The following is a 14423-nucleotide window of genomic DNA, read 5'->3' on the forward strand; positions in this document are numbered from 1 at the left end:
CAAAATATACAGTGACAAAAAGGGTGAAAGAAAAATCAAACCCTAAAATTGAATGCAAGAAACAGTTGAACCGACTGTGTAACAGCAACATTGGTAACATAATCACACACACACACACACACACGCACACACACACACACACAGAGAGTTCAAATAACTGTAACACCGAACTTCTCACTCACTGCCCACCTTTAGTGGTTTATATTCTAACGACAGAGAGTTGCTAAGGAATGTTGAACTTTACCTGAGTAATTGACAGTGGCACTAGTAATTCTGAAACTGTTTTGTACATTTTATAGTCTGGAACAATTTAGTAACCAAATTGCAGAACCAGGGTCTGTGCTGATGGAAAGGGAGATAGAGATGTGAAGTGGCGGTGGTGGGAAGAAACATTCCAGGGGTGGATTTGGATTGATAAAAAGTCATGACTTCTTGAAAATGTGTATTCCCTGGTTCTGCTTACAGTGTTGTTACATTGACACTCAATGGCAATGAGCACACATAGCACCAGATTTTACTCTGTAAATTCCATTCCCAGGCTAAAAGGAGCCAGGGCTCCTTGGACAAAAAGTTTATTTCAGGACAGAGGCACAAAAGATGCAAGATGGGTCTAGGGCATCTTGTGGTGCCAGAACCCAAGTAAGGAATTGAAAAAACAAGGATGACCTGATGTAAGAGATAAACGGTTATGAAAGCCTTCTGTCAAATCAGGGGCAGTCTGAGCATCACGAAAAACAATGGTGGTATGGATGTAAGTGCAGAATACCAACAAGCCCTCATTCCATAGTAATAGTCACAGTAAGAAAAGGGGGAGTGGGCAAGAAGCGAAAGCTCAGGTGGGCAGAAGAGTGCCAGCTGACAAATGCAGCAAGAATAATATTAGAAAATCACCAGTTTGTGACCCCTGATACAATAATTAATTCAAGCAAGGATCACTTGTGGATGTCAGATCACTGAGTGAAAGGATGTTTGAGGATAGGAAATTCAGTCTGACGGTATTTTCCCCACATGATACTTACTAATTAATTATACAGGGGGGAGGTGCCCTGATAAGAGAGTGCTCTGGTGAGTACCCCTTAGCTAGATGATCAGATTTAGTGTTTTCTATAACCAGACAGCTAATGTGTTCCTTCTGGTACATGCAATGCAGTGAAAAATGCACAGCATCCTTTGTTCAGACTCTGCCAAAAATGTTTAACCTGAGTCTGATAATCAGAAACCAGACAAGTTAGAACGTAGGACATTCTCCACAGCAGCTGACCAGGACTCTTCAAAAATGGAAAGGTCATGTAAGACCAAAACCAAAAAGTGGGAGGACCATTGTAAATTGGGGTAGACCAACAAGACGTGACAGTGCAGTGTACTGGCCTTGACTGGACCCCAGATTGTTTAAAATAATACAGCTGTCAGGACATTCGGGGAATAACAAGGAACTTTTGAATTTGGACTACATTTTAACTGATTTTACTGAATCAATATTAAAATTCTTGGGTGTAAAAAAACGTGGTTAAAAATATTTCCAATCACTTTCTGGAAATATTTTAAATTGAGAAGTCCACATAAAGTATTTTATGTATAATTTAATTTTTATTTAACTACATAGAATGAAGTTCTGTAAAGCAGAGCTTTCCAATAGAAACATAATGTGAGCCACATATGTAAGTTTAAATTATAGAATCCACATTTTAAAAAGTAAAAAGAGATGAAATTAATTTTAACTAAAATTTTATTTAAGCCAATATATCCAAAGTTGTATTTCAACATATAATCAGTATTAAAAGTTACTAGTGAGACATGTTACTTACTTTTTTAAGTATTCATTCTTCAAAATTCAGTGGGTATTTTACATTTATTATAAAATAACTTGAATTGCTCTCTAAATTTAGAGGACAGATTTTCAGCAGAAACAGTCAAGCTCTATTTAGATTTTATAAAATTTTCAGTTGACAAAGTAGCTATGTATTCAAATTGTTTCAAACATACTTAAGAGTTATCCAATGACGAATCAATAATCACTTTTTAAGTTTAAATTAAGTAAGATAGACATTCATTTCCTTCGTTATACTAGCAATATTTTAAGTGACTATCATATTGGATATCATACTGGATAATAGCACAGTCCAAAGTTGTTATGGATCGCTGATATGATTTGGCTCTGTGTCTCCACCCAAATCTCATGTCAAATTGTAATCCCCACAGGTCAGGGGAGGCAGCTGGCAGGGGGTGATTGGATCGTGGGGGCGGATTTCCCCCTTACTGTTCTCATGATAGTGAGTGAGTTCTTAGAAGATCTGATGGCTTAAAAGTGTGGCACTTGCCCCCCTTGCTCTCTCTGTCCTGCTCGCCATGTGAGATGTACCTTGCTTCCCCTTCACCTTCTGCCATGATTATAAGTTTGCCTCCCCAGCCACATGGAACTGTGAGTCAATTAAACCTCTTTTCTTTATAAATTACTCAGTCTCAGGTAGTTCTTTACAGCAGCTTGAAAATACAGTCACTTAAATAAGCCAATACCATTTATAGGTTTATGTCATTTTGCATAATTGTATCTATTCCAGGGATCCATGGATAAAGGCTCTGCAGGATTCTGGAGGGGAATTGTTAATAAGGCTGAGCTGTAAAAGCCAGGGCACCCCCAGAAAATTGGAGCTAAGGTCAAGAGTCCAACAGAATGTAGGGTGGTCAGAGCAGAGCTGCTGGGCATTGCAGCCTTTAGGTCTTCTGCTTCTTTGCACTGGAACATGTTGACAACTAGGCAAATCTTGTTTATTAGTTATTTTTAAATAAATCTTGTTTATTTTTAATATTTAAAAATAATAAACTTTATTGCTATTTGTTGAGTCTGCATTGAATCCTTTATTCAAGTAGAACCAGAGTTGTATACCACACAGGATACTTAAATTTAAAAGGGAAAAAGAAGAATATGTTGATCAGATTTGAATGCAGAGACTGTGCTCTTGGCTTGTGCTTCCTAAGCAGTGACTACATTGAATATACTCTCTCAGTTGCACCAGATTTACCTGTTGCCCTCTGCTGACTACTCTGTAAATGGTTTATAGGCAAAGCTTCATTGTAGTATGAAACTTCATTTTATTTTTAAAAACCTTTCTTTGTTGTCTAGAGCCTGTGTGGTGCCCATATCTCCTTGTCCCAAGGGCCTCCCTTGCCTTGAAAGCCTTCTTATTACACCAGCCTTGGAATGGACAGTGTTCTTTGGACATTTCTCATGTGTAAGTTTTTTCATTTTTCTTTTTCTTTCATAATTTACTTGGGGTTGAAGGACACCCATGAAAGTCAGCATGGCCTATACTCCAGAATTTAAAGGGAATGGAGCCTTTAAAGCCAAGAGACACTACAGAATTGCCAGGCTGCCTCTGGCTTCCATCTCTCAGGAGCCTTCGTGGAAGTGTGGGTCAGTGAGGAGCTGTGAGGGCGTGTATTGCTCTCCAGTGGCTGTGTGCTTATCTTATGGTCTGAACATGGATGTGTCGTGATGACAAAAAGGTTGCACATGAAGAGGGCAATGGAAGCCAGGGGAATTTGGAGCCAGGCCCATGCTTTTCAAAAAGCAGCATCAACCATTGTGGAAGACAGTGTGGCAATTCCTCAAGGATCTAGAACTAGAAATACTATTTGATCTAGCAATCCCATTACTGGGTATATACCTAAAGGATTATAAATCATTCTACTATAAAGACACATGCACAAGTATGTTTATTGCAGCACTGTTCCCAGTTGCAAAGTCTTGGAACCAACCCAAATGTCCATTAGTGATAGACTGGATAAAGAAAATGAGGCACATATATACCGTGGAATACTATGCAGCCATAGTTCACGTCCTATGCAGGGACATGGATGAAACTGGGAACCATCATTCTCAGCAAACTAACACAAGAAGAGAAAACCAAACAGCACATATTCTCACTCATAAGTGGAAGTCGAACAATGAGAACACATGGACACAAGGAGGGGAACATCTGGGCCTATCGAGGAGTGGAGGGCTAGGGGAGGGATAACATTAGAAGAAATACCTAATGTAGATGATGGGGTGATGGGTGCAGCAAACCACCATGGCACATGTATACCTATGTAACAAACCTGTATCTTCTACCCATCTACCCCAGAACTTAAAGTATAATAATAATTTTTAAAAAGCAGCATAATTAGCTTCAGGGGTATACTTTGTCTTACAAATCTCAATATTTGACTCATTGCAAAAAAATTCACACAAACTATTATTAGTGATTATTAATTAAATTCACAAATATTACTGAACTCCTGCCATGTGCAGCATGGATTGAGGGTTTAAAGATAATGCCGGAAGTGTCTGTTCTCCAAGCACTGTCTCCTCAGAATATTCATTCTGCAGAGCTCAGTGAATGAGCAGATCCCTTTAGCAATTGCTAAGTCCTTCATTCAAAGAAATCTAGACTTGATAGATTTTAAAGCCTGCTAATAAATTTCCTGGTTTCTTGAAAGCTAAGGAGACTGTCTTTACTTGTTTTGTTTTTTTTGACTCAATAAGATAAAAGCAGATATTAAAGGTGATTAGTGGGGTGCTGTGTAGATTTTTGTTAATTTGGTCTATAACCAGGTTTTTAACCAAGAACTACAAAGAAGGTTATCTCTGTATTAACATGACTTTTTTCAGGTCAAGAAATACATGATTTTAAGTGAAGAGATAATGAACTCATTCAAAATCTTTTCTGTGCAGTGACTATCCAGAAAATGAAGAAATAAAGAATCTCCTCCAAGAACAGTTGAATTCATTGTCTAAGTAAGCATTCCATGTTTTATTAGAAGATAGTAACATGAGAAAGAAAAATATAATTACTTTTCAAAATTAAAATAAGTTATGTTTTAGAAAATATTAGTGGCCCAAGAAGAGACTAGTCTGCAGAGGTTTGCTTCCCTTTAGAGCCTGTGTTTTGCAGAAAAAGTACTTATTCAGTAGTTATAGTGACAGAGCATCTGCCTTCACCAGATTCATGAGTACCAGCTGCTCTGGTCTCACATCAGGGCAGACTGGATGCTGCAGTGTGAGCATGCTTATAGCTCAGCCTGCCGCTGCCATAAACCTCCATGGGCCGGGCGCGGTGGCTTAAGCCTGTAATCCCAGCACTTTGGGAGGCCGAGGCGGGTGGATCACGAGGTCAAGAGATCTAGACCATCCTGGTCAACATGGTGAAACCCCGTCCCTACTAAAAAAATACAAAACATTAGCTGGGCATGGTGGCACGTGCCTGTAATCCCAGCTACTAAGGAGGCTGAGGCAGGAGACTTGCCTGAACCCAGGAGGCGGAGGTTGCAGTGAGCCGAGATCGCGCCATTGCACTCCAGCCTGGGTAACAAGAGCGAAACTCCGTCTCAAAAAAAAACCTCCATGAAGCCTCAAAGTGGAATATGAGTCACAGGGCAATTCTGGGTCTGCTTCCCACTTCTAAAATGAGTTCTCTGTGTCAGGTGCTGGCGTACACAAGTCTGGCTGAGAAATGAATGTGCTCCCTGAAGCCAAGGGCATTTAACAGAATGTACTGGGAATAAGAAAGGAAAAAATATGGGTCCATAAGGAGTTCTTGAGGAAAGCATAACACGGTTTTGCAATCTAGAATCTGTTACAAGTAATTATAGTGTTTAACAAATTAAGCATAAGATGTTCTATTGATGGAAAATTTAAAATAATTAGTTTTTGCTATGCAAAAATTAACATTTATGTTTAAATGCGAAACTATAGATTTAAAGAATATCTTCCTGTCTGACTTGTGAATATTCAGTATTTGACTATTTTAGAAACATCAGTTTATAAAAGCACTAGCAATTCATCCTTACTTTATTTTTTAAATCATTTCAGAATAAATTACGAATGCCATCTTCTTTATTTACTGTTCTTGATGATTAGCAAAATGGTTTTGTCAACAATGGCATTCTTGTTCCAGTAGTTAGGCACCTGATACTTTCAAAAACTGCTGCAAGCCTAGAAACCAGAAATCAGAGCCCTGCAGCTCCCTGTGGTGGTTGACAGCTGCTACTTCTCCAGACCTTGAGAATACTCTCAGCCCCCTTCAACTTGTATAATTTCAGGGTCAAGTACCTTGTCTTGTGTAAATTCTCTATATTTATACAAAACATATTATTTGACTGGAATTTTTCATTTCAAGAGTATATTGATCATCCTCCATGCTTTATTGTTTGATTCAAAACTTTTGTCTGGTTTCCTTCTGCAGTGACATAAAGAAACTATTGCTTGATCCAGAATTCACTCTCTTGCAGAGGTGTCTGCTTGTTTCAAGGTAATATTGTTTGATGTATTCTGTATAAGAGACAGGATTTCAAGTTAACTCGTTTCTTTTAAGGGTTTTTAGTTACAAACACTTAGATTTTAGAAAATTGTATCAGTTCATTCTTTAGATGTAACTTAAAATAATTTTGAGAGTAGTAATAACAAATTGGGAAAAAATCAAATTGCATTTTAAATGTGAGATCTAGGCTTTCTCTCTGGAAAGCACTTCCTTCTACAGCTTTTTAAAATATGTGTTTTAAAATATCAGATGCAAACTGCATATATTTAAATATACCAATAAATTATATTTAAAAGCGACAACCTGTATATCCTGACTTACAATAGAGTTTGCCACTTATAAAAAAGACTCCACTTCCCACAGAATAAATGGCACATTACTTTCATACCTTATCTAGCCAGTTATCCCAGAGGAACTTCTTACTAATGTGAATCACTGGCCCACATTGAAAGGTGTGCTAATGTCAAACCAGGTAAACAATTGTTCTTAACACAGAACGGAAAGATGTTGGAGTCTGAAAGGGTCCTGTGCAGTCAGGCCCCTGTACTGTAGGAGACCCCGTAGCAGGCTGGAAAACTTGCTACCTCCCCCTTTCACCCTGCCAGGCTCCATGCCAGTGTCCCAGTAGATATGTGTCAGCACTCTCTTCCAGTCCCTCAGTCTACTCTAGGAAGCCATCCAGGCCCAGGTGTTCTGTGAGTGCAGTCGAAACTTTGCTTCATCCTTGCCAGGCTCTATGGTGATGAATCGGAGCTGCACTTCTGGACAGTTGCTGCCCACTACCTACACAGCTTATCCCAGGAAAAGTCAGCTAGCACAACTGCTTTTAAAGAAGCTGCTCCTCGGGACAAATTGAGCAACCCACTGGATATATGCTATGATGTGCTCTGCGAAAATGCCTACTTTCAGGTAGTCCACTTCACATAGCAAAACCTTTCAAGCTGTCACCTTGATTACTTATATCTTTGTCAGTATCTTAAACTTGGGAAACTTTCTTTTATTTTTTTTTTTTTGAGTCAGAGTTTCGCTCTTGTTACCCAGGCTGGAGTGCAATGGCGCAATCTCGGCTCACCGCAACCTCCGCCTCCCGGGTTCAGGCAATTCTCCTGCCTCAGCCTCCTGAGTAGCTGGGATTACAGGCATGCGCCACCAGGCCCAGCTAATTTTTTGTATTTTTAGTAGAGACGGGGTTTCACCATTTTGACCAGGATGGTCTCGATCTCTTGACCTCGTGATCCACCCGCCTCGGCCTCCCAAAGTGCTGGGATTACAGGCGTGAGCCACTGCGCCCGGCCAAACTTGGGAAACTTTCAAACTAAGTTACTGTTCAGTAATAGAAATAAGCTCTTGAAAATTATCTGGGTGTGATGGCGCATGCCTGTAGTCCCAGCTGCTCAGGAAGCTGAGGCAGGAGAATCCTTGAACCCAGAAGGCTGAGGTTGCAGTGAGCTGAGATAGCACCACTGCACTCCAGCCTGGGCAACAGAGCAAGACTCTGTCTCAAAAAAAAAAAAAAAAAGAAGGAAAAGAAAGAAGCCCTTGATACATTTGCATTAAAAAAAAGCCTGATTGAAGATTTGAAAAGCTCATAAACAATTACTGAGTTTTTTACCAAACATCAAAGTTTTATTATTAAACAGTCTTAATTTTTTAATTTGTCTTATATTTTTAACTTAGGTTCATTTTAATTCTGTCAATAATTTTCTATAAATAACATATACTTTATCCATTTGATTTGAATTTGCCATTCACATCATAATTTCTTTAACCTCCTGAAGAATACTTCAATGCACATAGGTTGTTTATCCAGTTCTACTTAAGTGCCAGTTTCTGTAGGCAGGCAGGTATGCATGCAAGTGTTAATATCTATCAACATTTTTTCTTTTCAAATTCTTATTAAATTTTTGGAGTTCTATAAAGTTGATTATCTAATAACCTGAAAAGTCAAAGATCATTTTATTAAATGGTCTTATTAAGTACAGTAAAATTTAAATAATTCCAAAGTCTTATAATCCAGGCTAAATTTTTCTTCTTTTCCGATTCTAGAAATTTCAGCTGGAAAGGGTTAATCTACAGGAAGTGAAACGGTCAACGTATGATCATACAAGGAAGTGTACAGACCAGCTACTACTCTTGGGTCAGGTATGTTCAATTTTTATGACTCTTTTCTGCTTCATGAAATTGCTAATTAGTATGTCAGAGCAATGGATCTATATGTACACATCATAATATTTTCCTCTCGACTGTACCTCGTTCCCTATAGTCAGTTTAGGCTTTCTTTCAAAATAATACCAATAAACCTAATAAGAAAGTAAAAACATATGGTCAACCATCTTGTAATTTAGGCCTCTATACAGTGAAGCCGAGCTATTTGTTTTGTTTTGTTTCTGTATCTGAATTGACTGGTGCAAAGCTGAAATAGGCAATTGCTCAAGCACCTAGATACACCAGACTCTGGCTTTATGTTTGCCTCAAAACAGTAGTGTAGCACTTCTGTTTAATTTTTGTGTTTATAAACAAAATATTCAATTACATTTTTCGAAAATGAATGTCTTCCTTTAGTTTTCCACATTATGAATTTTAAAAAGTTACGTTGAAGGAAAACGTTCTCATAATTAGAAAAACCGTTTTTCTTATTAGACAGACAGAGCTGTGCAGCTGCTGTTGGAAACAAGTGCCGATAACCAGCATTATTACTGTGATTCACTGAAAGCCTGTTTGGTCACTACTGTCACCTCGTCAGGCCCCTCTCAGAGCACCATTAAGTTGGTGGCAACCAATATGATTGCCAATGGCAAATTGGCAGGTAAGGCACACTTGGTATATTTGTCATCTTTCTGAAAAATAAGACCTTGTTCCCAGCAAAGTATTTGATTAGTAGGGACATTTCTTTCTTTTTTTACATATGCTGAAGAAAACTTCTTGCTACCTATATATATCAGATGACTATAAAACCAGAACCAATTGTTCACACTTTTCAGAGTGAAAGAGGGCGCTGTTAATTGCTGAGATCATAGGCATAAATCTGACGAGCCTAAGCAAACCAGAGCAGTAAAACCTGTGACAGAGCTGTGCTTTCTCTGCTGTTCTCCAGACTGTATGGTGCTTCCTACCCTGGTTAATTGAGTAATAACAACTAACAAAAAACTCTTAATATTATGTTTTAAAATTTAAGTCAAGAAGGTCTTCAGTAGGTATAAAGTGTGCAAGACTAGATGAAGTCAAATGGGATTTAATTTTTTAATGACTTCTCAAAGAAGGAGCTGCAGTGTCACTTGAGGGCTGCACTTTTGTCTTTCAGAGGGTGTTCAGCTGCTCTGCCTGATAGACAAGGCTGCGGATGCCTGCCGCTACCTGCAGACGTATGGCGAATGGAATCGGGCCGCGTGGCTGGCGAAAGTAGGTGGTTCCAGGTTTCAGTAGGTGCCCTCAACATTGGGGATAGAAAGCTCAGTCTTGAACTTTGGACTTAGAAGCATTTTTGGCCTGCAAAGCTGCTTTGCAAATATTTTCTTGCAGCCTTCATCCTCTTCCTGTTATTTATGAGTGTAAATTGCTTTACTTATTTAAAAATGGATCTTGCATTGGCAGCAGGTAAGTAAAAGCAGCTGCCTCCTTTTCCTGCTGGGTTCTGAGCCTAAACTACATTCCAGAGGTGTACCAGGCCCCTGGTCCTGTAGGCTCAGACTGTTATCATTCATGGTGTGCAGGAGCTTCAGGTCAGTGTGCTGGTCAAACAGAGCCTGGCCTATATTTCCTAGGGACAGATCTCACTTCAACTGAAGTATTATTTTTTCTTTATAGAGCGCAGGATGTTTTTGTTGTTAACACGGGCGTCTTTCTCAGGTCCGTTTGAATCCTGAGGAGTGTGCTGATGTTTTAAAGCGGTGGGTTGACCACCTTTGTTCTCCACAAGTCAATCAGAAATCAAAGGCTCTCCTGGTCCTCCTCTCTCTGGGCTGCTTTTTCAGTGTGGCAGAGACGCTTCACAGGTAAACCAAGAGTACACACGGGCTGCTCGGGACTGCCCGTGAGCAGCCACTTTATGTCCTCCAGCGGTTGGTTCTAGCAGGTGATGGTACTCAATGTGTGAAGTGAAAGGAGAAGTATGCATTTCAGGTTTGTCAGAAAACCTAAAGGAGAATGGAACTGTCCACGTTCATTACATGGTCTGGGAGCTATGATCGTTTCCTACTAATATGCTGGTCAAACCTAACTGGCACCTAGTAAAAAGGAATTTAAAAGTCTTCAGAGAATAGGGGTCCATTTTGCTTTGACTAGAGCAACTGAGAGGAGGCCCAGAGAGCAGGAGGAGAGGTGACAGAAGGCATGATGAAGGGGAGATGTCCCATCTGAAAATCTGGAAGAGGAGCAACCATCACTAATTGTGGGACATTTCATTTATTCAAAACTGAGGGAGGTACATTGGGAAATATGACAAAAGATTACTTGTCAACTATGGACAGTGGGTGCGTGGGCACTTGTCACATCTCTAGACTTTCGTGTATTTAATCTATTTCACAAACTTTTAAGTATTAATTTTTTAAAGCTTGGGTTTAGAGATGTGAGTATTCTTCCCTCCTTTTTTTAATAAACCAGGGCTTAGAAAAGTGCTTGTATCTTATGCAGTGCATGTATCTTATGCAGGGAAAATGTGTAAATGTCTTTATACAGAAATATACCCTTCGATGGTGCTGGCCACCAGTGACATAAATCACAAAGCGTAACTCTTGTTTTGTTCTGTTGAGCAGCATGAGATACTTTGATAGAGCGGCCTTATTTGTGGAAGCTTGCCTTAAGTATGGAGCATTTGAAGTCACTGAGGACACGGATATCCTTTGCGAGGTTGTTTATAGTGACAAGGAAAAAAGTGGCCTGCGTGGGTTTTGGAATTTCTCTTAGTTGTGCTGCCTGGACAGGAGCTATATTATATTGTGAAAGATCCATGTTCTGATTTTCTGATTCACCAAAGCCAGAAAAGAGGGAGAAATTGGAGGAGAAAAAATCAGAAAAGAAGGTGGCTGCACCACCGGCATCAACTCTGACTAGGATGGAGGGAAGCAGGAAGGACTGTGGAGAACAGGGCCCCCAAGTCTTGTTTGAACTTAAAAAGAAGATGAAGGAATGATTTGGGAAACAGGTAGAAGGACCTGGTACTTTCAAATAGTACTTGTTCAAGACCAGGCATTCCATAGAATAAACTGTATATATTTATCTAGAAAAAATATACTGGAATAACTAAAAAAAGACTCCCATGATCACCCCTAGTGACAATATAAAACGGAACAAAATTACAGTACTTGAATAGGGATATTGCTCAGGCCAGCTACTCTGATCCACCCACCAGATCAGCCAGGGCATTTTGTTTCTTCTAAATGTCACTTGAGCACATCAATTTCTTTGAAAAGAATGAACTTGAGAATGCCGCTCCCGGGGCAGTGCTTGTGCGGCCCTGCTGCTGCTCACTGTACTTCGCTTCCAGGAACCTTGGTTTTAAGCTCTCATGTCTGCATGGCAGGTACTTGGTTATCTCTCTCTCTCTTTTTTTCTCTCTCACTCTTTGTGTGTTTATAATTTCTTTTTTTAAAAGAAAATTAAACTAAAACTAAACTAAAAACATTTGTTTTTATTTTTTTGAGGCAAGGTCTCACTCTTCTGCCCGGGCTGGAGTGTAGTGGCATGATCATGGCTCACTCCAGCGTCAACTTCTTGGGCTCAAGCAATCCTCCCACCTCAGCCTCCCAAGTAGCTGGGATTACAAGTGTACACCACCATGCCTGGCTGTTTTTTTCTTTGGTAGAGACGGGGTCTTACTCTGTTGCCCAGGCTGATCTTGAACTCCTGGCTCAAGCGATCCTCCCACCCTGGCCTCCCAAAGTACTGGGATTACAGGCACAAGCCACCCAGCCCTCCACTAAAAGTTTTAAAAAATTAAAGTCTGAGCCTACTCAAGATCATATATACCTAGTCATTGGGAAGGTGACTGGTTCAGTGTATCCATTTTGAAGCTCAAAGCATCAGCACAGAGTACCCAATAGGCTCTTAAAAAAAAAAAAAAAAATTAAAAAAACAACAGGACAGGGCTTTCTAAAACACAACATCCAGATATATGGAACTTTGAGAAATAAATATCTGCCCCCAGGCTGCCAGTGTGTCAGACTTTCAAAGGGAATGAGGATATGTGCAGGTTAAGTTTCTCTTATCATTCATCTTCCAGTCTTTAGTTGAGTATAGGTTATGGGAGGATGTTGGTTGGGTTCTCTGGAAGGAGAAGCTATGGACTCAGCTGGTGTGAAAAGTGATAATGGCACAGCCTGAGACATGGCCTCCGATAGCCGGAATCACCCTCCGCCCGCGAAGAGGCTGCTGTGTTCATCCTGTCTGCCCGCTGTGGACGCCAGGTCCCTTCTGAGCAGCCAGCAGAGCAGAGGCGACTCATCCTTCCTGCCTCTGGGAGCCCGTGGGGAAGCCTCATCACAGCCCTTTTTATTCTTCTTTTCCTTAACTATGGTTTACAGAAACTCATCACTGCTATATATGCAGATTATGCCCGGAGTTTGAAGAACCTTGGTTTTAAGCAGGGAGCAGTTCTCTTTGCTTCAAAAGCTGGAGCAGCTGGAAAAGACTTACTGAATGAGCTTGAGTCCCCCAAGGAAGAACCCAGCAAAGAGTGACAGCTTAATAAATGCCAGGGAATCTGATGGGGAAGGCGGTGTGGTCTGGCTGTGGTCACCATCACAGTCCAGGATGACGAGGAGTGCAGGATCCTGTGAGCTGTTTCACCACGTTTCTAAGGCGATGTGTGCCCAAATGCATGGGAGCATCTGTGTTGGTCTCAGAAAGAATGTGAATGCTTACGATTTTGAAAGTCCATCGTATTTTACACTTTTGGAGAGTCCCTGGAAATACTTTTTAATTTTTTTAAACTTACAATTCAAGAGACGGAAGCACTTTTCTCGTTGACTAAATGTAAAGATGTTTGAGAAACCTGTCGTAAATGAAATTTGTGTGATGTTTTCTCAAATATATGCTGCACCTGTACTTATATACAGTCTTTCAAGATACAAACAGGGCAGAAACATTTAATCTAATATTAACAATAGCTTACCAAAGCAATTTTTTGTTTTCTTATCTTGAAAACACAGAACTGTTAATTCCTTGGTTTAAGCAGTTGCTAAGTTTTGTAATTTCAGGCTTAGAGGCTCATAAGAGGTTTTAAGATTTCTGTTGAGTTCAGTAGGTGAGGTCTTTGATATTTTGACTTTTAACTCCTTTTATGATACATCACAATAACCTCATTTTTGAAGTCTTTGTACTTTAATGTTCTCTCTGTTCTAATAGTTGAAATATGAGATGTAACTATTGTAAATTATTGCTGAAAACATAAATGTCTGTAACTTACAAAAATGATAAATAAATACAAAATTCCTTCCAGGCCTCTGTGTTCTCTGCATTGCTGTGCACGAGGCCAGGTGATATGCTGACTCCTCAGGAGTCATCTGGTCGCCCAGACTTCAAAGTCTGGCTGCTCCTGCTGTATCCAGAGAAGCCTGTGTGTGGGAATCCCATGGGTGCAACACAGGGCAGGAAGGACACCCGCACCTCGAGCAAGTCTACCTCTGAGTCCCTGAGTGGGAACGTGGCTTAGCGCATGGCTCTTGGAGATGAGAGAGTGAGCATTTCCGTCTTTCTCCTCCTGAGCCAGCTGGGTGACACATCATACCCACCAAGAGGTACAATTTTTAAAGAGAAGCATAGCCTCTTTCTACCCCTAGATCAATTAGTCTGATACCCTCTGCCAAGGAACTGAGCTCCATGGAAAGGAAGGCCTGTCCCAGGAATATGTGTTCCTAGCTCAGTGCTTTGGCGAGCAGTTCTAGAAGAAATCCAGGATCCATTATTGGTCCCGTCCTGGCTCATGTTACCTGCCCTTTCTTTGCCTCGCATGCTGCAGTAGACTTCCTTAAGGCCACGGCAAACACAGCTTTCTTTACATTGTTTATTATGTGTCCAGATTTCTTTATTCAACCATTGTCTTAGCTTGGGCTGTTATAACCAAATGCGTAGACTGAGTGGCCTAAACAACAGACATTTATGTCTCATAGTTCCAGAGGCTGGAGGTCT

The 14423-nt window shown here is 40.3% G+C and overlaps 1 protein-coding gene across 1 annotated transcript in view; it reads left to right on the top strand.

Moving 5' to 3' along the window:
- The window catches only part of WDR11 (WD repeat domain 11), a 60041-nt gene extending 46307 nt beyond the window's left edge, over positions 1 to 13734 (top strand). Inside the window, exons 20-29 of the mRNA XM_032281833.1 lie at positions 3122 to 3230; positions 4715 to 4777; positions 6225 to 6290; positions 7031 to 7208; positions 8346 to 8441; positions 8940 to 9105; positions 9601 to 9698; positions 10146 to 10291; positions 11051 to 11130; positions 12816 to 13734. Of these exons, the coding sequence (XP_032137724.1) occupies positions 3122 to 3230; positions 4715 to 4777; positions 6225 to 6290; positions 7031 to 7208; positions 8346 to 8441; positions 8940 to 9105; positions 9601 to 9698; positions 10146 to 10291; positions 11051 to 11130; positions 12816 to 12973 (1160 nt within the window). The 3' untranslated portion in view covers positions 12974 to 13734. The remainder of the gene's footprint in view (positions 1 to 3121; positions 3231 to 4714; positions 4778 to 6224; positions 6291 to 7030; positions 7209 to 8345; positions 8442 to 8939; positions 9106 to 9600; positions 9699 to 10145; positions 10292 to 11050; positions 11131 to 12815) is intronic.
- Positions 13735 to 14423: the final 689 nt, after the last annotated feature.

Source organism: Sapajus apella, unplaced genomic scaffold (assembly GCF_009761245.1).
Source record: "Sapajus apella isolate SASKATOON/1434 unplaced genomic scaffold, GSC_monkey_1.0 scaffold13, whole genome shotgun sequence".
NCBI classification, from domain to species: Eukaryota; Metazoa; Chordata; class Mammalia; order Primates; family Cebidae; genus Sapajus; species Sapajus apella.